At 40.9% G+C, this 24682-nt stretch overlaps 1 protein-coding gene across 2 annotated transcripts in view; it reads right to left on the bottom strand.

Annotated features, from left to right (window-relative positions):
- LOC116972495 overlaps positions 1-24682 on the bottom strand; it is a 140446-nt gene that overhangs the window by 65931 nt on the left and 49833 nt on the right. For both annotated transcript variants that reach the window (XM_033020276.1, XM_033020277.1), the window contains exon 7: positions 16936-17010. In XM_033020276.1, the coding sequence (XP_032876167.1) occupies positions 16936-17010 (75 nt within the window). The remainder of the gene's footprint in view (positions 1-16935; positions 17011-24682) is intronic.

The following is a 24682-nucleotide window of genomic DNA, read 5'->3' as shown; positions in this document are numbered from 1 at the left end:
CTCTCCACCGTTCACACCACCAGCCTACGCAACTAACTCATCATCGTAGTAAAGTTCCTGAGGCATACTTGCCATCCACATCTGAGGACATAAGGTGCATCGAACTGGTGTAAAAACTACAGGCATGTGCTGCTTGCTGGCAATGGGCTCACTCTGGTAGTCGACTAACACCAAGACATAAAGTGAAAGCTCAGCAAAACCCACAATAATTTAAAATACACAGAATAGAGAAACACAAATATAAGTCACAAGGTAGATACAAAAAGCTGGAGTAATGCAGAGGGACAGGCAGCAACTCTGAAGAGAAGGAATGGGTGACGTTTCGAGTCGAGATGCTTCTTCAGTCTCGACCCGAAACGTCACCCATTCCTTCTCTCCAGAGATGCTGCTTGTCCTGCTGAGTTACTCCAGCCTTTTGGGTCTCTCTTCGGTTTAAACAATAAATCTATTCTGGAAAGCACTTTCGATGTCTCTAATAGGCAGAATAAATGCCATAAAAATGATTTTCCTCCCATAAATTCTCTATTTATTTCAATCAATACTGATATATCCACCTAAATATTTTTTTTTAACTTGATTCCAGGATTACCATATAACAATTACAGCACGGAAACAGGCCATCTCGGCCCTACAAGTCCGTGCCGAACAATTATTTTCCCTTAGTCCCACCTTCCTGCACTCATACCATAACCCTCCATTCCCTTCTCATCCATATGCCTATCCAATTTATTTTTAAATGATACCATCGAACCTGCCTCCACCACTTCCACTGGAAGCTCATTCCACACCGCTACCACTCTGAGTAAAAATGTTCCCCCTCATGTTACCCCTAAACTTGTGTCCCTTAATTCTGAAGTCATGTTCTCTTGTTTGAATCTTCCCTATTCTCAAAGGGAAAAGCTTGCCCACGTCAAATCTGTCTATCCCTCTCATCATTTTAAAGACCTCTATCAAGTCCCCCCTTAACCTTCTGCACTCCAGAGAATAAAGACCTAACTTATTCAACCTTTCTCTGTTACTTAGTATTTGAAACCCAGGCAACATTCTAGTAAATCTCCTCTGTACTCTCTCTATTTTGTTGACATCCTTCCTATAATTGGGCGACCAAAATTGTACACCATACTCCAGATTTGGTCTCACCAATGCCTTGTACAATTTTAACATTACATCCCAGCTTCTATACTCAATGCTCTGATTTATAAAGGCTAGCATACCAAAAGCTTTCTTTACCACCCTATCTATATGAGATTCCACCTTCAATGAACTATGCACGGTTATTCCCAGATCCCTCTGTTCAACTGTATTCTTCAATGCCCTACCATTCACCATGTACGTCCTATTTTGATTTGTCCTGCCAAGGTGTAGCACCTCACATTTATCAGCATTAAACTCCATCTGCCATCTTTCAGCCCATTCTTCCAAATGGCCTAAATCACTCTGTAGACTTTGGAAATCCTCTTCATTATCCACAACACCCCCTATCTTGGTATCATCTGCATACTTACTAATCCAATTTACCACACCTTCATCCAGATCATTGATGTACATGGTCAAACTAACAGGTCTATAATTGCTAGGTTTACTCTTAGAACCCTTTTTAAACAATGGAACAACATGCGTAGTACGCCAATCCTCGGGGACTATTCCCGTTTCTAATGACATTTGAAATACCTCTGTCATAGCCCCGGCTATTTCTACACTAACTTCCCTCAATGTCCTAGGGAATATCCTGTCAGGACCTGGAGACTTATCCACTTTTATATTTTTCAAAAGTGTCAGTACTTCTTTTACTTTGAAACTCATAGTATCCATAGTTACTCTACTAGTTTCCCTTACCTCACATAATTCAATATCCTTCTCCTTGGTGAATACCGAAGAAAAGAAATTGTTCAATATCTCCCCCATCTCTTTTGGCTCTGCAGATAGCTGTCCATTCTGTCTCTCCAATGGGCCAATTTTATCCCTCGTTATCCTTTTGCTATTAATATAGCTGTAGAAACCCTTTGGATTTACTTTCACCTTACTTGCCAACGCAACCTCATATCTTCTTTTAGCTTTTCTAATTTCTTTCTTAAGATTCTTTTTACATTCCTTATACTCCTCAAGAACCCCATTTACTTCATGCTGCCTATAATTATTGTAGATCTCCCTCTTTTTCCGAACAAGATGTCCAATTTCCCTTGAAAACCAGGGCTCTTTCCAATTTTTACTGTTTCCTTTCAACCGAACAGGAACATAAAGATTCTGTACTCTTAAAATTTCCCCTTTAAATGTCCTCCATTTCTCTTCTACATCCTTCACATAAAACAAAATGTCCCAGTTCACTCCTTTTAAATCATTTCGCATCTCATCAAAGTTAGCCTTTCTCCAATCAAAAATCTCAACCCTAGGTCCAGTTCTGACCCTCTCCATAATTATATTGAAACTAATAGTATTGTGATCACTGGACCCGAAGTGCTCCCCAACGCATACCTCCGCCACCTGTCCAGTCTCATTTCCTAACAGGAGGTCCAGCACTGCCCCTTCTCTAGTAGGTACCTCTATGTATTGCTGCAAAAAACTATCCTGCACACATTTTACAAACTCGAAACCATCCAGCCCATTTACAGAATGTGTTTCCTAGTCTATGTGTGGAAAGTTGAAATATCCCACAATCACTACCTTGTGCTTACTACTAATATCTGCTTACATATTTGCTCTTCCAATTCTCGATCCCCATTTGGCGGTCTATAATACACCCCTATTACAAATTTTATTTGGGATTATAAATCACATAGAATTCATAAACAACATCTATGTAAACCCAAAGAAATCGGTGGATTGGCGCTCCCCAATTTTTTGTACTATTATTGGGCAGCGAATATTAAAAATGTAATTCACTGGCTGGATAATTCATGTCAACAGGTAGATTGGTTAGTAATGGAGAGAGAGGATCCTTCTCTACCCAATAAAGTTGAAGAACACAATATACACGAAAAACCTGATTATTCACAGCACTTTACGAATTTGGAGACAAGTAAAATTTACTCTTAAACTAAGAAATCGATCTCTTCTTTCTCCGATAGCTAATAACCCGTCGTTCAAACCATCTATTATAGATAAAACGTTTATTCATTGGGAAAGACTAGGAATTAAAAAGGTTGGAGATTTGTACGAAATGGGAAACCGCTTATCATTCCAGAAATTACAGTCGAAATACAATTTGAAAGGTAATCAATATTTTAGATATCTTCAAATTCGAGATTATTTGAAAACATATACCCACGAATACCAAACTCTGTTGCCAGATATATTAGATGAAGGTATGAATAGAAATGCAGTCAAATAATTTAATATCATACTTGTACAATATCCTTCTAAATATAGAAATTCCATCGTCAGATGTAATTAGAAGAGAGTGGGAACAGGAATTAAGCCTAAAAATCCCCAAAGACAGATGGGAAAAATATCTCCTATATATACATAATTGTTCGATTAATGTAAGACATACTCTAATCCAATTTAAAATACTACACAGGCTATATTACTCAAAAACTAAACTGAACAACATTTTTCCAAATGTATCTCCTATCTGCGACAAATGTCTATCTCAAGAAGCAACTATTACACACTCCTTTGCCTCTTGCATAAAACTCCATAAATTTTGGAAAAGAATCTTTGAAATCTTCTCAAAATTATTAAAAATAAAACTGGACCCCCATACAGAATTGATTATTTTTGGAATAGCAGGAGCTATCAATATTTCAAAGACGTTTCCTCGATTATGGCAAAAAAACGTATACTTAAATTCTGGAAAAATGCATCTACCCCAACTCTTAAAATGTGTATCACAAGCATGTCTGAGACGCTACATCTTGAAGATATGAGACTCATTTAAAGCAGGAAAATCAGAGCAATTTTTAAAGATATGGTCTCCTTTCATTGATTAATTACAAGCATAGTATGGTGCAACACAACTTTGGAATTAAACCGATTTACGGACAGGGTGATGGTGTGGTGAGAAATGAAGCAGGTATGGTCTTTTTAAATTTTTATTAATTTTTCGTTTTTGTCTTTTTATATTTTTTAAAGTTTTTACTTATTCACTCTGTGACTACACTCTTTGGTAGTTTAGGGGTTTACACTAGCTTTTTCACATTCTCTCTTTCTTGCTCTTTTTCTCTTTTTCTACTTCATTTTTGTCAAAATTAAAATGGAAGACGTACAATAAATGTATGTTGTCATATGCCACGGTTTATACTACTGTACACTGCTTCTAATAAAAATATTATTTATATATATTTTTTTTTAATTGAATTGCATCATTTGAGTCATGCCTGTTTCTAGGGAAACAATAGCAATTCCTATATTTTAAGTTTGGATTGTCAAAGATACACTATAATTGAGTGTCCATAAACCAAAGGAATTTATCTTGTTTTTTTACCTAATTCCATGTAGAGAAAATCAAGAGATCAACTTAATTTCATAGACTGAGATCAGGTAAGGTCACCAGGTCCAGATAAAGTCAACTGTCATCTAGGTCACCTCCAGAAGTCATATTCAAAATAAGTAAGGACGAACTGCAAGGGAGAGGAATGTATACAGAGAAGCAGATGAATCACTTACTCAGTCCTAAGAATGAATCATTTATTTTATTACAGCTTGAGTTACATAAATCATGAGTGTTCGTCATGTTTGACATCTGTTGGTTTAAAATGTTACCCTCAAACACAATGCAAACATTGGAGATGAAACTCCACTTACAATTAAAAAGGAAACAATAATGGGTTAGGCAGCAAAATCAATTTAGTGATTCTTTCAATTCTAAATTTAACAAAACTCTTAACCCCACAGCACTTTGGCATGTGCACTCGTGGGTAACACATACTGTCAAAACCAACTGTGTTTATGAAATTCTCTTGCGACAATCTTACATAAAATAAATAAGGTAACACACTTAATTGGTGGAGGGATCAGGCAGAGATGATAAAGGTTGATATCTGATTTTTCCCCAATTAATTGATTGTAGTTTCAACACTAAATTAGCTCTAACTAAAATCATAAATGACATCCTTCCTGACCTGACCATTGGAAACATAACGATCTGTTTACAAGCTTTCTACCGCCATCAGCATAATGACTAGGTCACTTTTTCCAATGTCTCTCCACAATGTCCAGCTTTCTTGTTTGCATACAATATTCTGCAATATTAACCAGAGAGACAATTGCATTCTCAACCAAAATTGTAGGCCTTCAAGGATCTAATTATGGCACCCACCTATTTCCCATCAACATGGTAGACGTCATCTGAGAACACATGAATGGGTTCTGCATGTATAATGAAAACAACTAGCTCCATCTTACCACAACAGTCAACCCTCTTCACAAGCTCTATTGTCATACTGATATTTTTCTATACTTAAACAGAAAAAAGGTTAATGAAAACAATTATATTGCTCCTGAGAAGTTGTGGGAAGTTATAAATGGGAATAAAGAAATGGCTTTGGATCCACCTTCACACAGATGACACAAATCACCTCCAAAATAGATAAAGGAACCCAAGATCTACAAAGAGGGAGGAACTGAAGGAAGTCAATTTTAATAATAAATTATCATAAGATCATGTGATAGGAGCAGAATTAGGCCAATCAGCCCATCAAGCCTACTCCGCCATTCAATCATGGCTGATCTACCTCTCCCTCTTAACCCCATTCTCCTGCCCTCTCCCCATAATCTCTGACACCCGTACTAATCAAGAATCTCTGCCTTCAATGTATTCACTGACTTGGCCTCCACTGCCTTCTGTGGCAAAGAATTCCACAGATTCACTACCTTCTGACTAAAGAAATTCCTCATCATCTCTTTCCTAAAAGAACATTCTTTAACTCTGAAGCTATTACCTCTAATCCTAGACCCTCCCACTAGTAGAAACATCCTCTCCACATCCACTCTATCCAAGCCTTTCACTATTCTGTACGTTTCAATGAGGTCCCCCCTCATTCTTCTAAACTCCAACGAGTACAGGCCCAGTGCAGTCAAACGCTAAAGTTAGGGAAATTAGTGGGGCCAAAGGCTGACAATTGCCCAGGGCCTGACAATCTACATCCCAGAGTACGAAATCAAGTGGCCGTGACAATGTAGGAAAGACAATAGACAATAGGTGCAGAAGTAGGCCATTCGGCCATTTGGAAGAATGGGCTGAAAGATGGTAGATGGAGTTTAATGCTGATAAGTATGAGGTGCTACATCTTGGCAGGACAAATCAAAATAGGACGTACATGGTAATGGTAGCGAATTGAGGAATGCAGTTGAACAGAGGGAACTAGGAATAACTGTGCATAGTTCCCTGAAGGTGGAATCTCATGTAGATAGGGTGGTAAAGAAAGCTTTTGGTGTGCAAGCCTTTATAAATCAGAGCATTGATTATAGAAGTTGGGATGTAAAGTTAAAATTGTACAAGGCATTTGTGAGACCAATTCTGGAATATGGTGTACAATTTTGGTCGCCCAATTATAGGAAGGATGTCAACAAAATAGAGTACAGAGGAGATTTACTAGAATGTTGCCTGGGTTTCAGCAACTAAGTTACAGAGAAAGGTTGAACAAGTTTGGTCTTTATTCTTTGGAGCACAGAAGGTTAAGGGGGGACTTGATAGAGGTTTTTAAAATGATGAGAGGGATAAACAGAGTTGACGTGGATAAGCTTTTCCCATTGAGAGTAGGGAGGATTCAAACAAGAGGACACGACTTCAGAATTAAGGGACAGAAGTTTAGGGGTAACATGAGGGGGATCTTCTTTACTCGGAGAGTGGTAGCTGTGTGGAATGAGCTTCCAGTGGAAGTGGTGGAGGCAGGTTCGATTTTATCATTTAAAAATAAATTGGATAGTTATATGGATGGGAAAGGAATGGAGGGTTATGGTTTGAGTGCAGGTAGATGGGACTAGGGGAAAATAAGTGTTCGGCACGGACTTGTAGGGCCGAGATGGCCTGTTTCCGTGCTGTAATTGTTATATGGTTATATACCTCTCGTTTCCATTTCCCCTGACTCTCAGTCTGATGACGGGTCGCGACCCAAAACTTAATCTGTTCCTTTTCTCCAGAGATGCTGCCTGACCCGTCGAGTTACTCTAGCTTTTTGTGTCTATAGAAGTTGGAATGTTGTGGTTATAGCTATACAAGGTGCAGGTGAGGCCACAGTTGAATATTGTGTTTGTTTTTTTGTCACCATGCTATAGGAAATATCTTGTTAAGTTGGAAAGAGTGCAGAGAAGATTTACGAGGATGTTGCCAGGACTTGAGCGCCTGAGCTGTAGAGAGAGGTTGAGCGGACTAGGACTGTATTCCTTTGAGCGTAGGCGGATGAGAGGTGATCTTATAGAGGTGTTCAAAGGTTCTTTATTGACACGTGTACCAATTAAGGTACAATGACATTCATAATTACCAGACTAAAAAAGCAACAAGACACAACTAAATAAAGGTTAAGAAACATCTACCGCTGCGGATTCCCCAAATTCCTCACTGTGATGGAAGGCATTAAAGTCGAATCTTCTTCCCTCATTTCCTCCCGCGGTCGGGGCAGTCGAACCATCCGTCGGGGCGATCGAAGCTCCCGCAGCCATTAATCATAGCTCCCGCGTCGGGGCGGTCGAAGCTCCAGCGGCTTGAAGCCCCCGAAGTCGGTCTCTAACCAGGGACAGCGAGCACCGTGATGTTAAAGTCCACAGGCTCCCCCGGTTGCTCAGAGGTCGATCCCTGGCAAAGGGATCGCCAACTCACGATGTTCAGTCCTGCAGGCTTCGGTTGGAGCTCCCGAAGTCAGTCTCCAGCCAACTCCTCGATGTTCGGCTGTAGTGCGGACGGAGATACGATACGGAAAAAGATCGCGTCCCCAACTCTTCGTTTGGCTGCCATGCTCACCCTAGCCCAAATAATTATCTCTGGTAATAAGCTGCTGGTGGAAGCAATCGCTCTGCAGCAAACAACAAAAACATCCAAAAATATTCTCAAGCATATCAATATAAAATAATAAAGCTGATCAGGAACCCAAAAGGAAATCCATTCGCAGAAGAATTCAATTCAATTCAATTGCCCTTTATTGTCATTCAAACAAGCAAGGTTTGAACGAAATTACGTTCCTGCAGTCATAACAGCAAAAAAAGACCAAAGCACACAATTACCATATAACCATATAACAATTACAGCACGGAAACAGGCCATCTCGACCCTTCTAGTCCGTGCCGAACACATAATCTCCCCTAGTCCCATATACCTGCGCTCAGACCATAACCCTCCATTCCTTTCCCATCCATATAACTATCCAATTTATTTTTAAATGATAAAAACGAACCTGCCTCCACCACCTTCACTGGAAGCTCATTCCACACAGCTACCACTCTCTGAGTAAAGAAGTTCCCCCTCATGTTACCCCTAAACTTCAGTCCCTTAATTCTCAAGTCATGTCCCCTTGTTTGAATCTTCCCTACTCTCAGTGGGAAAAGCTTTTCCACGTCAACTCTGTCTATCCCTCTCATCATTTTAAAAACCTCTATCAAGTCCCCCCTTAACCTTCTGCGCTCCAAAGAATAAAGCCCTAACTTGTTCAACCTTTCTCTGTAACTTAGTTGCTGAAACCCAGGCAACATTCTAGTAAATCTCCTCTGTACTCTCTCTATTTTGTTGACATCCTTCCTATAATTAGGCGACCAAAATTGTACACAATACTCCAGAATTGGCCTCACCAATGCCTTGTACAATTTTAACATTACATCCCAACTTCTATACTCAATGCTCTGATTTATAAAGGCCAGCACACCAAAAGCTTTCTTTACCACCCTATCTACATGAGATTCCACTTTCAGGGAACTGTGCACAGTTATTCCCAGATCCCTCTGTTCACCTACATTCTTCAATTCCCTACCATTTACCATGTACGTCCTATTTTGATTTGTCCTGCCAATATGTAGCACCTCACACTTATCAGCATTAAACTCCATCTGCCATCTTTCAGCCCACTCTTCCAACTGGCATAAATCTCTCTGTAGACTTTGAAACTCTACTTCATTACCCGCAACCCCACCTATCTTAGTATCATCTGCATACTTACTAATCCAATTTACCACGCCATCGTCCAGATCATTGATGTACATGACAAACAACAGTGGACCCAACACAGATCCCTGTGGCACCCCACTCGTCACTGGCCTCCAACCTGACAAACAACCATCCACCATTACTCTCTGGCATCTCCCATTCAGCCACTGTTGAATCCATCTTGCTACTCCACCATTAATACCCAACCATTGAACCTTCTTAACCAACCTTCCATGAGGAACCTTGTCAAAGGCCTTACTGAAGTCCATATACACAACATCCACTGCTTTACCCTCATCAATATCCCGAGTAACATCTTCAAAAAATTCAAGAAGATTAGTTAAACATGACCTTCCAGGCACAAATCCATGTTGACTGTTCCTAATCAGACCCTGTTTATCCAGATGCTTATATATATTATCTCTAAGTATTCTTTCCATTAATTTGCCCACCACTGACGTCAAACTAACAGGTCTATAATTGCTAGGTTTACTCTTAGACCCCTTTTTAAACAATGGAACAACATGCGCAGTACGCCAATCCTCCGGCACTATTCCCGTTTCTAATGACATTTGAAATATTTCTGCCATAGCCCCTGCTATTTCTACACTAACTTCCCTCAATGTCCTAGGGAATATCCTGTCCGGACCTGGAGACTTATCCACTTTTATATTTCTCAAAAGTGTCAGTACTTCCTCTTCTTTGATCCTCATAGTTTCCACCAGGTTCGATGGTATCATTTAAAAATAAATTGGATAGGCATATGGATGAGAAGGGAATAGAGGGTTATGGTATGAGTGCAGGAAGGTGGGACTAAGGGAAAATAATTGTTCGGCACGGACTTGTAGGGCTGAGATGGCCTGTTTCCGTGCTGTAATTGTTATATGGTTATACTGCCTGACCAGTTACTCCAGCACTTTGTGTCTACCAGCTTAATTTGTTAACCACACCATCATTCCAGAAGTGGCGGCGCCTTGTGGCAGCGGCTATCTGCAGTCCGTCTGTCTTTTTTTCTTTCTTTTGTCTTGTTAGACAGTATGTTTTTGGTTTTTATTTTATTTTAGCTGTGTATATGTGGGTGGGTGGGAGGCGGGTGGAAGAAACGTTTTAATCTCTTTGAACAGGGGACGCGACTTTTCCCTTGTCATGTCCCCGTTGTCGTTGGGCCTAACATCGTGGAGCTGGCGGCCTCCAACCGAGATCGACCTGAGGGCTCCAGCCGTAGAGCCGGCTGACTTCGGAGCTGTGGCGGCGCTGCGGTTGCGGCTGCGACCCGACTTCGGAGCTTAGGGGCTTCGGCCGTGGGCCCTGTGGACAGTGGAGTCGGGAGCTTGCAGGTCCCTGGTGGGAGACCGATTTTTGGAGCTCCTGCAATGGCAACTTCTCCCGCCCGAATCGAGGGTTTGAATCGCCCGGCGCGGCTTAAACGGTCGCGGGACTTACCATCGCCCACCGGGGGCTTTAACATTGGGAGCCCCGGTCGCCTCAACGTTGCAGCTTGGCTGCCTGACCGTGGAAGAAGAACAAAGGACAGGGAAGAAATAAGACTTCCATCACAGTGAGGAGGTGTTTGGAATTTCACTGTGATGGAATTGTATTAATTCCACTCATTCCACACAGCTACCACTCTCTGAGTAAAGAAGTTCCCCCTCATGTTACCCCTGAACTTATGTCCCTTAATTCTGAAGTCATGTCCTCTTGTTTGAATCTTCCCTATTCTCAAAGGAAAAAGCTTGTCCACATCAACTCTGTCTATCCCTCTCATCATTTTAAAGACCTCTATCAAGTCCCCCCTTAACCTTCTGCGCTCCAGAGAATAAAAACCTAACTTATTCAACCTTTCTCTGTAACTTAGTTGTTGAAACCCAGGCAACATTCTAGTAAATCTCCTCTGTACTCTCTCTATTTTGTTGACATCCTTCCTATAATTGGGCGACCAAAATTGTACACCATACTCCAGATTTGGTCTCACCAATGCCTTGTACAATTTTAACATTACATCCCAGCTTCTATACTCAATGCTCTGATTTATAAAGGCTAGCATACCAAAAAATTTCTTTACCACCCTATCTACATGAGATTCCACCTTCAAGGAACTATGCACGGTTATTCCCAGATCCCTCTGTTCAACTGTATTCTTCAATTCCCTACCATTTACCATGTACGTCCTATTTTGATTTGTCCTGCCAAGGTGTAGCACCTCACATTTATCAGCATTAAACTCCATCTGCCATCTTTCAGCCCATTCTTCCAAATGGCCTAAATCACTCTGTAGACTTTGGAAATCCTCTTCATTATCCACAACACACCCTATCTTGGTATCATCTGCATACTTACTTATCCAATTTACCACACCTTCATCCAGATCATTGATGTACATGACAAACAACAAAGGACCCAACACAGATCCCTGAGGCACCCCACTAGTCACCTGCCTCCAACCCGACAAACAGCCATCCACCATTACCCTCTGGCGTCTCACCATTCAGCCACTGTTGAATCCATCTTGCTACTCCTGCATTTATAACCATAAAACCATATAATAATTACAGCACGGAAACAGGCCATCTCGGCCCTACAAGTCCGTGCCGAACAACTTTTTTCCCTTAGTCCCACCTGCCTGCACTCATACCATAACCCTCCATTCCCTTCTCATCCATATGCCTATCCAATTTATTTTTAAATGATACCAACGAACCTGCCTCCACCACTTCCACTGGATGCTCATTCCACACCGCTACCACTCTCTGAGTAAAGAAGTTCCCCCTCATGTTATCCCTAATCTTCTGTCCCTTAATTCTGAAGTCATGTCCTCTTGTTTGAATCTTCCCTATTCTCAAAGGGAAAAGCTGGTCCACATCAACTCTGTCTATCCCTCTCATCATTTTAAAGACCTCTATCAATTCCCCCCTTAACCTTCTGCGCTCCAGAGAATAAAGACCTAACTTATTCAACCTTTCTCTGTAACTTAGTTGTTGAAAGCCAGGCAACATTCTAGTAATTTATACCCAACAGTTGAACCTTCTTAACCAACCTTCCATGAGGAACCTTGTCAAAGGCCTTACTAAAGTCCATATAGACAACATCCATTGCTTTACCCTCATCAATTTCCCTAGTGACCTCTTCAAAAAATTCAAGATTAGTCAAACATGACCTTCCAGGCACAAATCCATATTGACTGTTCCTAATCAGACCCTGTTTATCCAGATGCTTATATATATTATCTCTAAGTATCTTTTCCATTAATTTGCCCATCACTGAAGTCAAACTAACAGGTCTATAATTGCTAGGTTTACTCTTAGAACCCTTTTTAAACAATGGAACAACATGCGCAGTACGCCAATCCTCGGGGACTATTCCCGTTTCTAATGACATTTGAAATACTTCTGTCATAACCCCGGCTATTTCTACACTAACTTCCCTCAATGTCCTAGGGAATATCCTGTCAGGACCTGGAGACTTATCCACTTTTATATTTTTCAAAAGTGTCAGTACTTCTTTTACTTTGAAACTCATAGTATCCATAGCTACTCTACTAGTTTCCCTTACCTCACATAATTCAATATCCTTCTCCTTGGTGAATACCAAAGAAAATAAATTGTTCAATATCTCCCCCATCTCTTTTGGCTCTGCAGATAGCTGTCCACTCTATCTCTCCAATAGACCAATTAATCTCGTTATCCTTTTGCTATTAATATAGCTGTAGAAACCCTTTGGATTTACTTTCACCTTACTTGCAACCTCATATCTTCTTTTAGCTTTTCTAATTTCTTTCTTAAGATTCTTTTTACATTCCTTATACTCCTCAAGCACCCAATTGCAGTATCTCTACAGAAAAAGGATAGATGATGTTTCTGGACAAGATCCTTCTTCAGACTGAAAGTAGGGTGTGTGTGTGGTGGTGGGGGGGGGGGGGGTGATGAGCTAGAGGCTAGAAGACACCAGGACCAATCAGAGCTGAACACAAATGACTTCAGATAGGATTGCGCCCTGGTAGGCCAATGTTGGCTAGGGAAGGTGCGATCTCAAGAAGGATGTAGCGTGGTGAACTGTGGAACTGGTTAAATGAGCCAGGTGGAGAAAGGGGGCAAGGGGAAAGGTGGGAGGGAAGGGGAATGTTGGCAGAAGTTACTTACAATGAAAGAATCAACGTTTATACCGCTGGGTTGTTAGTAATTTCTACCAACACTCTCATCACCCTTTGTATCGTTCTTAAATCACAACTTCCCTATCCACCAATCGGCCTACCAGGGTGTCTGAAGAAGGGTCCCAACCCGAAACATCACCTATCTTTTTTCTGCAGAGATGCTGCCTGATCTGCTGAGTTACTGCAGCACTTTGTGTCTATCTTTGGTATAAATCTTTGGTGTATTTCTTCATTTCTACAAACTAAATTGGTACTTTACTTTGGTCTTTCTCCAGAAAGATAATGCTGCTGGAGCCTCAGAAAAACTAGATGCAGGTAGTTTGCAGTAACAAACTAATACAGGAGGAACTCCTAGTTGCCCGCTCTACATGTGGAATAAGTCATCTAATCTAGAGAAAACACTGTAGACTGCTGAGGATAGTCAGGGGAAAAAAACAACCTGTCCATAATGACATAAAATAGTCAAAAGGTAATCGGGCTACCAAAAAAGAAAAGAGCTAAAAAAGTAAAATCTAGACTACAAATGGTGGAAATCTGAAATAAAATCAGATATCCACAGATATTCAAATTCTCTTCATGTTAAGCAGTATCTAATGAGAGAGAAATATATATACATATTTCAAGTCAATGATCCTTCATCAGAATTTGGAAAACAACATCCTTTTCTGAAGCATGATGCCCAAAGTTGTACACTGTAGCTGTGGTCACACCAGTGTTTTGGTCATTTTTTCTAATTCAGTTCACTGATCTGAAAGGTTAGCTGATTTTCTCTCTTCATAGACATTATCTACCTTGATGAGTATTTTTAGCTTTTCCATTTTTTGTTGAGGTTTAAGTGTGTGATTCTGATACTCTGGGCCACATGCAGATCGTGACTGAAATACTTTATCTCCCAGAGCTTTGGAATCAGGAAGACATTACCATGCAGCAGGTACAAGAGAAGTACCGTGAACAAAGACGACCGGTACACATTGTCCTCACTAAATCCGAACAAGGCATTCAATTGTGTGATCAGAGGCTACTAATACAAATTGTCAAAGATGGTTGGCTGCCTGCCAAAGCTGCTCAGTGTGATCTGTTCCATTTGTGACAACACGAGGGTCAAGCAGGGTTGTGTTCTGCCACCCACATTTTCTGGCATATTCTTCCCATGCCGTTGTCTCATCTCTCAGACCATCCATTGCAGCTGACCGTTTATACATGAGAACTAATGGAAAGCTCTTTGCCCTTGCCCACCCAAGAGCCAAGCCAGCATCATCAGCAGGAGTAATTCTCTGACAAGAATCTGGTCCAGTTTCTGGAGGAACATCTCTGGCAGCTGAAGGACATATTCTTTCACCTCTGTAGAGGATTTTTATTGATTATTAGAATCATGAAGACAAATGTGAACCGTTGTCACTATCAATTCACACTGATGATGTGATACTGGAGTTTGTTGATCACTTTGTGTCTCTGAACCTAATTACCAGCAATCTGTCACAATGCTGACTTGCCCATTGCAAAGATTACAGCTGTTATATCCAAACACAATAAAATGGTTTCAATCAACAACAACCCATCAGTGAAGACCAAACTGGAAGTATACTGAAAGTCTGAAGAAGGGTACCGACCAAAATCGTCATCCATCCTTTTTCTCCAAAGATACTGCCTGACCCGCTGAGTCGCTCCAGCACTTTGTGTCTATCTTTGATATAAACCCTCATCTGCAGTTCCTTCCTACACACTGCACTCCTCTACAGCAGTGTCTGGACAAAGAATGAAAGACATGAAAAATGCTAACAAGTTTCCACCATCACTGTAACCATGTTACAATACTTACCTTCAGCGGCGCTGCAGTTCTGCCACTGGCCGTGTGCGCGACTTTGGTGCCTCTGAGGGGGAGGGCGGATTAAAATGCCGTTTTCTCCTGCCTGTCCGAGATATATTTTCTCGGGCGGCTAGCTGATGCTGAAAAATCGTTCCGACTTGCATTCTCGGAAGTTTTTTTTTTAAATCGCGGGACAATTTAATGGATGGAGTAAAGTAAAAAAGCGACTTCTAACGCCGTCAACGCCGACAATGGGATGGATCTCACGTAGAGGACAAAACATAAGTGAAGTCGTTTATTTTACATATACACTTGCTTCTTAGGATGACTTTAATCAAAATTTCCTTGGCGAAAATGCGATTATGGCCCCATACGAACCGGCAGTGTTTTTCCTGCCGATATGGGATTCAAATTCACTGCAACCACAACGTTCCAATCGATCGCATTCCACAAAAACCCACTCGCAAGATGATTTAAATGGGAATTAAATACGGGAATTAAACATTAAATTCCTTCCATTTGGCCTATAGATTCATGACAATGGGATTTAAAAATCATGTTATATTGTGAATTCTTGTGTGAATGTTATTTGGACACTTAGGCTATTTAAAAATGTTAATCTTTTCTTAAGAAATGGATAGATGTTTAGATCTAGTAATTGAATTTTGTAATTAGCTACAATTAGGTAACTAACTAATTATATGCTTTAATTTCAAGTAATCTAAGTAAGATTGTTTCATATTTGTTTCAGAATGCTTCAATCTACAATAACTGAAAATATATTTCAGTTCTCTTAAATTTTAAGAAAGTTATCCGCTTTTAAATGTTCTCGATCACAGCTTTTGTGTTAAGTCAATGGAAAAGCAATAGGGAACAAGATGCTAATTTCCGAGTATGAAAATGGCCATAACTTTTTTAATACTGAAGATATGAAAGTGAATTAGGTGTCAAATTAAACTTCTTTTTATGGACTTGATTTTTTAAATCTCAAAATTTTGTAACATTGCTACATCACTGTCTCAAATAGATCCTAACCATCTCTATGAGAAATGAGCTCTAAATTCAGAAGTCCTTGATGTGATGTTTTAATTCCATCAACGTATATTCATTATTTAACCATCAACATTTCTGGCCACATTTGTCAAATCTTTGTATCTTCCATTGTGAAAACATATACAGATTTAGCAAACCTTCCACTCCTTATGCCACTTTGGAAATATTACTTTCACTCCTCTTTTCCTCACAGCAGTTGGTTTTCATATCTCTTGGTAGTTTGAACTCGTATTTAGTTGTCTCTTTATCAAGTTTTAGATTATCCTTTGCTAAGTTCAAAAACTCTACTCATTAGCTGGTGTACTGATCTTGTCAACCATATTATACTCCTACCACTTTAATCTCTAACTCCTTCAATTAGATATGGAGAGATCACTTTCCTAGAATTTTTAATTTCTAAAAATATTTATTCCTCAATTAAGAAGCATGATTTTTGATCATTTTTTTCAATTTATTTTTCCTTGCTCCTGTCACATCCGTTTGGTTTTATTTTTAAATGTATTTTCATATTCAAGTCAGCGATTCCATCGCATTTAATTCTTTCTTTCCTACCACATTCCTTACTATCCATTTAACTAATTTGATCCGTCTCATGATCAGCCATGATCATATTGAATTGGCCGAATGGCCGAATGGCCTACTCCTGCACCTATTTTCTATGTTTCTATGTTTCTATGATACAATCTGACATAGGAAAGTCAATAAATAACAGCTTACATGATTTTTTTTCTATGCCTGTACTCTAAATTTTTTTAAATCATGTTTTATTAAAGAAGCACGTCAGAAATAAACATCAGTTTTGCTGGTGTTTAATTCCACATGGGTGCATTAATTGAAATTGTTGGTATATTTACTTACCAGTACTGCAACCATACATCTTCCATAAATAGTTCTTCAGGGATTGGATCAATGAGAACAAGATCAGAAACCTCCCTGTGGGACGGAGACAGGCAATGTTAAAATTAACGTTAGCTCACGAATTGAGAATGTATTGCAGCAGAGTTCAAGACGCAGCAATAACCCTACCAAACAGACACAACTGAAAATATATGGGGCAATTTAGAAGTTGTTGGATAATTGTTGTGAGCATAGCATTTGTAACATTCATTTTTCTTAAGACTACGGATGACATTAGTCTTTACATCACCACACACAGAACATTAAGCAGGAGTAAATAAAAAAAATAAAAACTAATTCTGATATTTAAAAAACAGAAAACGCTTGAAACAAACAGCAGCAGATTAACTTTTGTTCTCCCAATGCAGAGGAAAGCAGGCAGATTTCATTTAGTGCTCAATCTTTAGAGTGTGGTTCTGCTTCCTGCTACAATAGCTAACCATCTTCAAAAAGGAGCCAATCCATATGAGTAGAGATGCCCTAAGTTTTTCTTCTGATCTTTTGCCTACGTTCTGGAGAAGGAAATGTTGGTGTCTTCCATAAATGCTTGGACTTTCATAGGGAATATATTCTTCTACAGACAACTATAATAATATCACGTTATTGGGGGTTCAGTATTGATGTGGATAGAGAACTGGCTGGCAGACAGGAAGCAAAGAATAGGAGTAAACGGGTCCTTTTCACAATGGCAGGCAGTGACTAGTGGGGTACCGCAAGGCTCAGTTCTGGGACCCCAGCTATTTACAATATATATTAATGATTTGGACGAGGGAATTGAATGCAACATCTCCAAGTTTGCGGATGACACGAAGCTGGGGGCAGTGTTAGCTGTGAGGAGGATGCTAGGAGGCTGCAAGGTTATTGGGAAACACATTCTGTAAATGGGCTGGATGGGTTGGAGTTTGTAAAATGTGTGCAGGATAGTTTTTTGCAGCAATACATAGAAGTACCTACTAGAGAAGGGGCGGTGCTGGACCTCCTGTTAGGAAATGAGACGGGTCAGGTGGCAGAGGTATGCGTTGGGGAACAGTTCGGGACCAGTGATCACAATACCATTAGTTTCAATATAATTATGGAGAGGGTCAGAACCGGACCTAGGGTTGAGATTTTTGATTGGAGAAAAGCTAACTTTGAGGAGATGCGAAAGGATTTAAAAGGAGTAAATTGGGACATTTTGTTTTATGGGAAAGATGTGGAAGAGAAATGGAGTACATTTAAAGGTGAAATTTTAAGAGTACAGAATCTTTATGTCCCTGTTCGGTTGAAAGGAAATAGTAAAAATTGGAAAGAGCCATGGTTTTCAAGGGAAATTGGACACTTGGTTCGGAAAAAGAGGGAGATCTACAATAATTATAGGCAGCATGGAGTAAATGAGGTGCTTGAGGAGTATAAAGAATGTAAAAAGAATCTTAAGAAAGAAATTAGAAAAGCTAAAAGAAGATATGAGGTTGCTTTGGCAAGTAAGGTGAAAGTAAATCCAAAGGGTTTCTACAGCTATATTAATAGCAAAAGGATAACGAGGGATAAAATTGGTCCATTAGAGAGTCAGAGTGGACAGCTATCTGCAGAGCCAAAAGAGATGGGGGAGATATTGAACAATTTCTTTTCTTCGGTATTCACCAAGGAGAAGGATATTGAATTATGTGAGGTAAGGGAAACAAGTAGAGTAGCTATAGAAACTATGAGATTCAAAGAAGAGGAAGTACTGACACTTTTGAGAAATATAAAAGTGGATAAGTCTCCAGGTCCAGACAGAATATTCCCTAGGACATTGAGGGAAGTTAGTGTAGAAATAGCAGGGGCTATGACAGAAATATTTCAAATGTCATTAGAAACGGGAATAGTACTGGAGGATTGGCGTACTGCGCATGTTGTTCCATTGTTTAAAAAGGGGTCTAAGAGTAAACCTAGCAATTATAGACCTGTTAGTTTGACGTCAGTGGTGGGCAAATTAATGGAAAGAATACTTAGAGATAATATATATAAACATCTGGATAGGGTCTGATTAGGAACAGGGTCTGATTAGGAACAGTCAACATGGATTTGTGCCTGGAAGGTCATGTTTGACTAATCTTCTTGAATTTTTTGAAGAGGTTACTCGGGAAATTGATGAGGGTAAAGCAGTGGATGTTGTATATATGGACTTCAGTAAGGCCTTTGACAAGGTTGCTCATGGAAGGTTGGTTAAGAAGGTTCAATGGTTGGGTATTAATGGTGGAGTAGCAAGATGGATTCAACAGTGGCTGAATGGGAGATGCCAGAGAGTAATGGTGGATGGTTGTTTGTCAGGTTGGACGCCAGTGACTAGTGGGGTGCCACAGGGATCTGTGTTGGATCCACTGTTGTTTGTCATGTACATCAATGATCTGGATGATGGTGTGGTAAATTGGATTAGTAAGTATGCAGATGATACTAAGATAGGTGGGGTTGTGGATAATGAAGTAGATTTTCAAAGTCTACAGAGAGATTTATGCCAGTTGGAAGAGTGGACTGAAAGATGGCAGATGGAGTTTAATGCTGATAAGTGTGAGGTGCTACATCTTGGCAGGACAAATCAAAATAGGACGTACATGGTAAATGGTAGGGAATTGAAGAATTCAGGTGAACAGAGGGATCTGGGAATAACTGTGCACAGTTCCCTGAAAGTGGAATCTCATGTAGATAGGGTGGTAAAGAAGGCTTTTGGTGTGCTGGCCTTTATAAATCAGAGCATTGAGTATAGAAGTTGGGATGTAATGTTAAAATTGTACAAGGCATTGGTGAGGCCAATTCTGGAGTATGGGGTACAATTTTGGTCGCCTAATTATAGGAAGGATGTCAATAAAATAGAGAGAGTACAGAGGAGATTTACTAGAATGTTGCCTGGGTTTCAGCAACTAAGTTACAGAGAAAGGTTGAACAAGTTAGGGCTTTATTCTTTGGAGCGCAGAAGGTTAAGGGGGGACTTGATAGAGGTCTTTAAAATGATGAGAGGGATAAACAGAGTTGACGTGGATAAGCTTTTCCCACTGAGAGTAGGGAAGATTCAAACAAGGGGACATGACTTGAGAATTAAGGGACAGAAGTTTAGAGGTAACATGAGGGGGAACTTCTTTACTCAGAGAGTGGTGGCTGTGTGGAATGAGCTTCCAGTGAAGGTGGTGGAGGCAGGTTCGTTTTTATCATTTAAAAATAAATTGGATAGTTATATGGACGGGAAAGGAATGGAGGGTTATGGTCTGAGCGCAGGTATATGGGACTAGGGGAGAATACATGTTCGGCACGGACTAGAAGGGTCGAGATGGCCTGTTTCCGTGCTGTAATTGTTATATGGTTATAAGGTGACTTGGATAGGCTGGGTGAGTGGGCAAATGCATGGCAGATGCAGTATAATGTGGATAAATGTGAGGTTATCCACTTTGGTGGCAAAACAGGAAAGTAGACTATTATCTGAATGGTGGCCGATTAGGAAAAGGGGAGATGCAACGAGACCTGGGTATCATGGCACACCAGTCATTGAAAGTAGGCATGCAGGTGCAGCAGGCAGTGAAGAAAGCGAATGGTATGTTAGCATTCATAGCAAAAGGATTTGAGCATAGGAGCAGGGAGGTTCTACTGCAGTTGTACAGGGTCTTGGTGAGACCACACCTGGAGTATTGCGTACAGTTTTGGTCTCCTAATCTGAGGAAAGACATTCTTGCCATAGAGGGAGTACAGAGAAGGTTCACCAGACTGATTCCTGGGATGTCAGGACTTTCATATGAAGAAAGACTGGATAGTCTCGGCGTCCTCGATAGAATTTAGAAGATTGAGGGGATATTATAGAAACTTACAAAATTCTTAAGGGGTTGGACAGGCTAGATGCAGGAAGATTGTTCCCGATGTTGGGGAAGTCCAGAACAAGGGGTCACAGTTTAAGGATAAGGGGGAAATCTTTTAGGACCGAGATGAGGAAAATATTTTTCACACAGAGTGGTGAATCGCTGGAATTCTCTGCCACAGAAGGTAGTTGAGGCCAGTTCATTGGCTATATTTACGAGGGAGTTAGATGTAGCCCTTGTGGCTAAAGGGATCATGGTGTATGGAGAGAAGGCAGGTACAGGATACTGAGTTGGATGATCAGCCATGATCATATTGAATGGCGGTGCAGGCTCGAAGGGCCAAATGGCCTACTCCTGCACCTATTTTCTATGTTTCTATGACCAAATGTTGTTTAAGAACTTCTTAAAATTAGACAAGATGCATAAATATTTGGTAATTATGATTCCTGAAAAACAGCATTTGCCCTAAAGACAAAGGCAACTTTACTACGAATAATTAAACTGGATAGAAATGAAGTTCCTTTCCATGAGTATATACATAATCAGCAATAATTACAGGATATTTGCAAGATAAGTTGGTTAGACTTAGGTTGTTTTCTCTTGAATGGTTCAGAGGAGACCTGATGGAAATATATAAAATTATGAGAAGCATAGATAGGGTAAACAGACAGAACCTTTTCTCCCAGGATGGAAATGTCAAAGACTAGAGGCCATATTTTATGGTGAAGGGACAAAGTTTAAAGGAGATGTGCAAGGCAGGTTTATTTTACAGAGAATGATAGGTTCCCAGGACATGCTGCCAGGAGGGTGGTGAAGGCATGTACAATAACGGCATTTAAGATGCTTTCACATAGGCACATTGATATTTAGGGAATGGAGGAGTATGGATCATGTCCAGACGGATGAGATTTATTTATCTTGTTTGGCATTGCGGGCCTTTTTCCTGTCCAGTACTAGACAATAGGTGCAGGAGTAGGCCCTTTGAGCCAGCACCGCCATTCAATGTGATCATGGCTCATCATCCACAATCAGTACCCCGTTCCAGCCTTCTCCCCATATCGCCTGACTCCGCTATCTTTAAGAGCCCTATCTAGCTCTCTCTTGAAAGTATCCAGAGAACCGGCCTCTGCCCCTTTGGGGCAGAGAATTCCACAGAATCACAACTCTCTGTGAGAAAAATGGTTTCCTCTTCTCCGTTCTAAATGGCTTACCCCTTATTCTTATACTGTGGCCCCTGTTTCTGGACTCCCCCAACATCGGGAACATGTTTTATGTTTCACGTTCCAATCTCATTTTCAAAACAGTACAAAAGTAGCAGTTTATAATCCATATAGGAATACTTTGAGGATCCCAAACTGCTAATCTCTTTCAGACTTTGAGCATTTGGTACACTTCAGATTTTCAGCTGTTAACATTTTTTCAACCTGTAATGTGGATTTGCACCTTTTGCAACCACGGATGCCAATTGACTACGCATTTATGGAGCGAAGGAATAGGTGATGTTTCGGGTCGATGTTTACACCACTGGGGTGTAAACTACTCAAGCGAAATATGAGGTGCTGCTCCTCCAATTTGCAGTGCGACTTACTCTGGCCATGGAGGTGGCCCAGGACAGAAAGATCGGATTCGGAATAATATAATAATAATAATAAACTTTATTTATAAAGCGCTTTAAACAACCGCAGTTGCCACAAAGTGCTGTACATGAGAACTCATGGACAAAAAGTTATTACAACCATTAAAAACCGTAAAACGAAGGACTAAAAACAGTAAAAATTAAAAGACATTAAAAGCACTAAGAACAGGAGCAATGTCTCAGCCAGTGTCGAAAGCCAGAGAATAAAAATGAGTTTTTAGGGAGGATTTGAAGATGGACAGTGAGGGGGCCTGTCTGATGTGCAACGGCAAGGTGTTCCAAAGTGCCGGAGCAGCAACAAAAAAGGCTCTATCCCCTCTGAGCTTCCGCTTAGACCGTGGTACCTCAAGGAGCAGCTGATCAGCTGACCTGAGGCACCGGGCAGGAGCATATAGGTGGAGCAGCTCAGAGAGGTAAGGCGGGGCGAGCCCATTCAACGATTTGAAAACAAATAAAAGAATTTTAAAATGAACTCGAAAGTGCACTGGGAGCCAGTGAAGGGAGGCCAAAATTGGCGTAATGTGCTCCCTCTTTCGAGTTCCGGTCAAAAGGCGAGCGGCAGCATTTTGAACCAGCTGGAGACGAGCCAATGAAGCTCGTGCGACTCCAGGGTAGAGTGCGTTACAGTAATCCAGCCTAGATGTAATAAAGGCATGGATTACTGTTTCAAAATGCTGCCGCTCGAGGATGGGCTTCACCTTTGCCAGCTTCCTTAGGTGAAAGAAGCTGGACTTAACCACCGCGCCTATTTGTTTATCTAGTTTAAAATCACCGTCCATCCTAAAACCCAGGTTTAAAACTGTTGGCTTTACGGACAATGCCAGTAGACCCAAGTCAACAAAGGGAGGTTCACGGCAGCCATTGGGGCCAAACAAAATCACCTCTGTCTTTTTTTCATTAAGTCCCAGAAAGTTTAAGGCCATCCAGGACTTAATGTCCTCAAGACAAGACAGAAGTGATTTTAGAGAATAGTCGTCTGCTTTCCTGAGTGGCATATATAACTGGCTATCATCTGCGTAAAAGTGAAAGGAGATGCCATGCCTTCTTAAAATTGAGCCCAGAGGAAGTAGGTATAGAGAGAAGAGCAGGGGCCCTAAAATTGAGCCCTGTGGAACCCCATATACCAAGGGAGTGGAGGAGGAATGGGAGGGGAGTTGAAGTGCCCGAGCCACCGGGAGATCAGGTTGGTTTATTGCGAACTGTGCGGAGGTGTTCGGCGAAGCGATCGCCAAGCCTGCGCTTGGTCTCACTGATGTAGAGCGGTTAACAACTAGAACAGCGGATGCAATAGATGAGGTTGGAGGAGGTGCAGGTGAACCTCTGCCTCACCTGGAAAGACTGCTTGGATCCTTGGATGGAGTCGAGGGGGGGAGGTAAAGCGACAAGTGTGGCATTTCCTGTGGTTTCAAGGGAAAGTACCAGGGGAGGGGGTGGTTCGGGTGGGAAGGGACGAATCCAACCTTTCTGTCCTGGGCCTCCTTCATTGCCAGAGTGAGACCCACCGCAAATTGAGGAGCAGCACCTCATATTTTGCTTGGGTAGTTTACACCCCAGCGGTATGAACATTGGCTTCTCCAATTCCAGGTATCCTTGCCTTCTCCCTCCTTTCCCTCCCCTTCCCAGCTCTCCCACAGCCTACGCTTCTTCCCATGCTTCTTCCTTTCTTCTTCCCGCCCCCGCCCCCAAATCAGTCTGAAGAAGGGTCTCGACCAGAAACGTCACCAATTCCTTCGCTCCATAGATGCTGCCTCACCCGCTGAGTTTCTCCAGCATTTTTGTCTACCTTCATTTTTCCAGCACCTGCAGTTCTTTCGTAAACAATAATGCAAGTAAATGGGATTAGTGTGGATGGGCAAAAAAAGGGTTGACATAAACAATGTTGTGCTGAAGAACCCATTTCTGTGCAATACATTTCTACTACTAAAAAATTCACAAACTCCTCAGTTTCCATTATTGAAATCCCTCCATGCGTTTTCCCTTCCCAATATACCTTTCCTCCAGTGTTGACAACTATCACATCTCTGGATCCTCCAATTTTGGTCTTGGCAGAATGGTTTGCCCCACCTTTGATCAACATTATCAAACAGCTTGATTGCACTTACTACTTATGAGTACTTCCTACATGAAGATTTAAAAAAAAACTGAGATAGCACAAGGGAAGAGAATTGAAAGCCAAAGGAGCAAGGAAATTAAAAAAAACACCTGCTGGAAAAAACATAAATGGCTGGAATGACTCAGGGGGTCAGGTGCGATCAGTGAAGTCACAAACACT

This window comes from Amblyraja radiata, chromosome 4 (genome assembly GCF_010909765.2).
Source record: "Amblyraja radiata isolate CabotCenter1 chromosome 4, sAmbRad1.1.pri, whole genome shotgun sequence".
Classification (NCBI taxonomy): domain Eukaryota; kingdom Metazoa; phylum Chordata; class Chondrichthyes; order Rajiformes; family Rajidae; genus Amblyraja; species Amblyraja radiata.
Note: the sequence above shows the minus strand (reverse complement) of the source record. Positions and strands in the feature narration are given on the sequence as shown.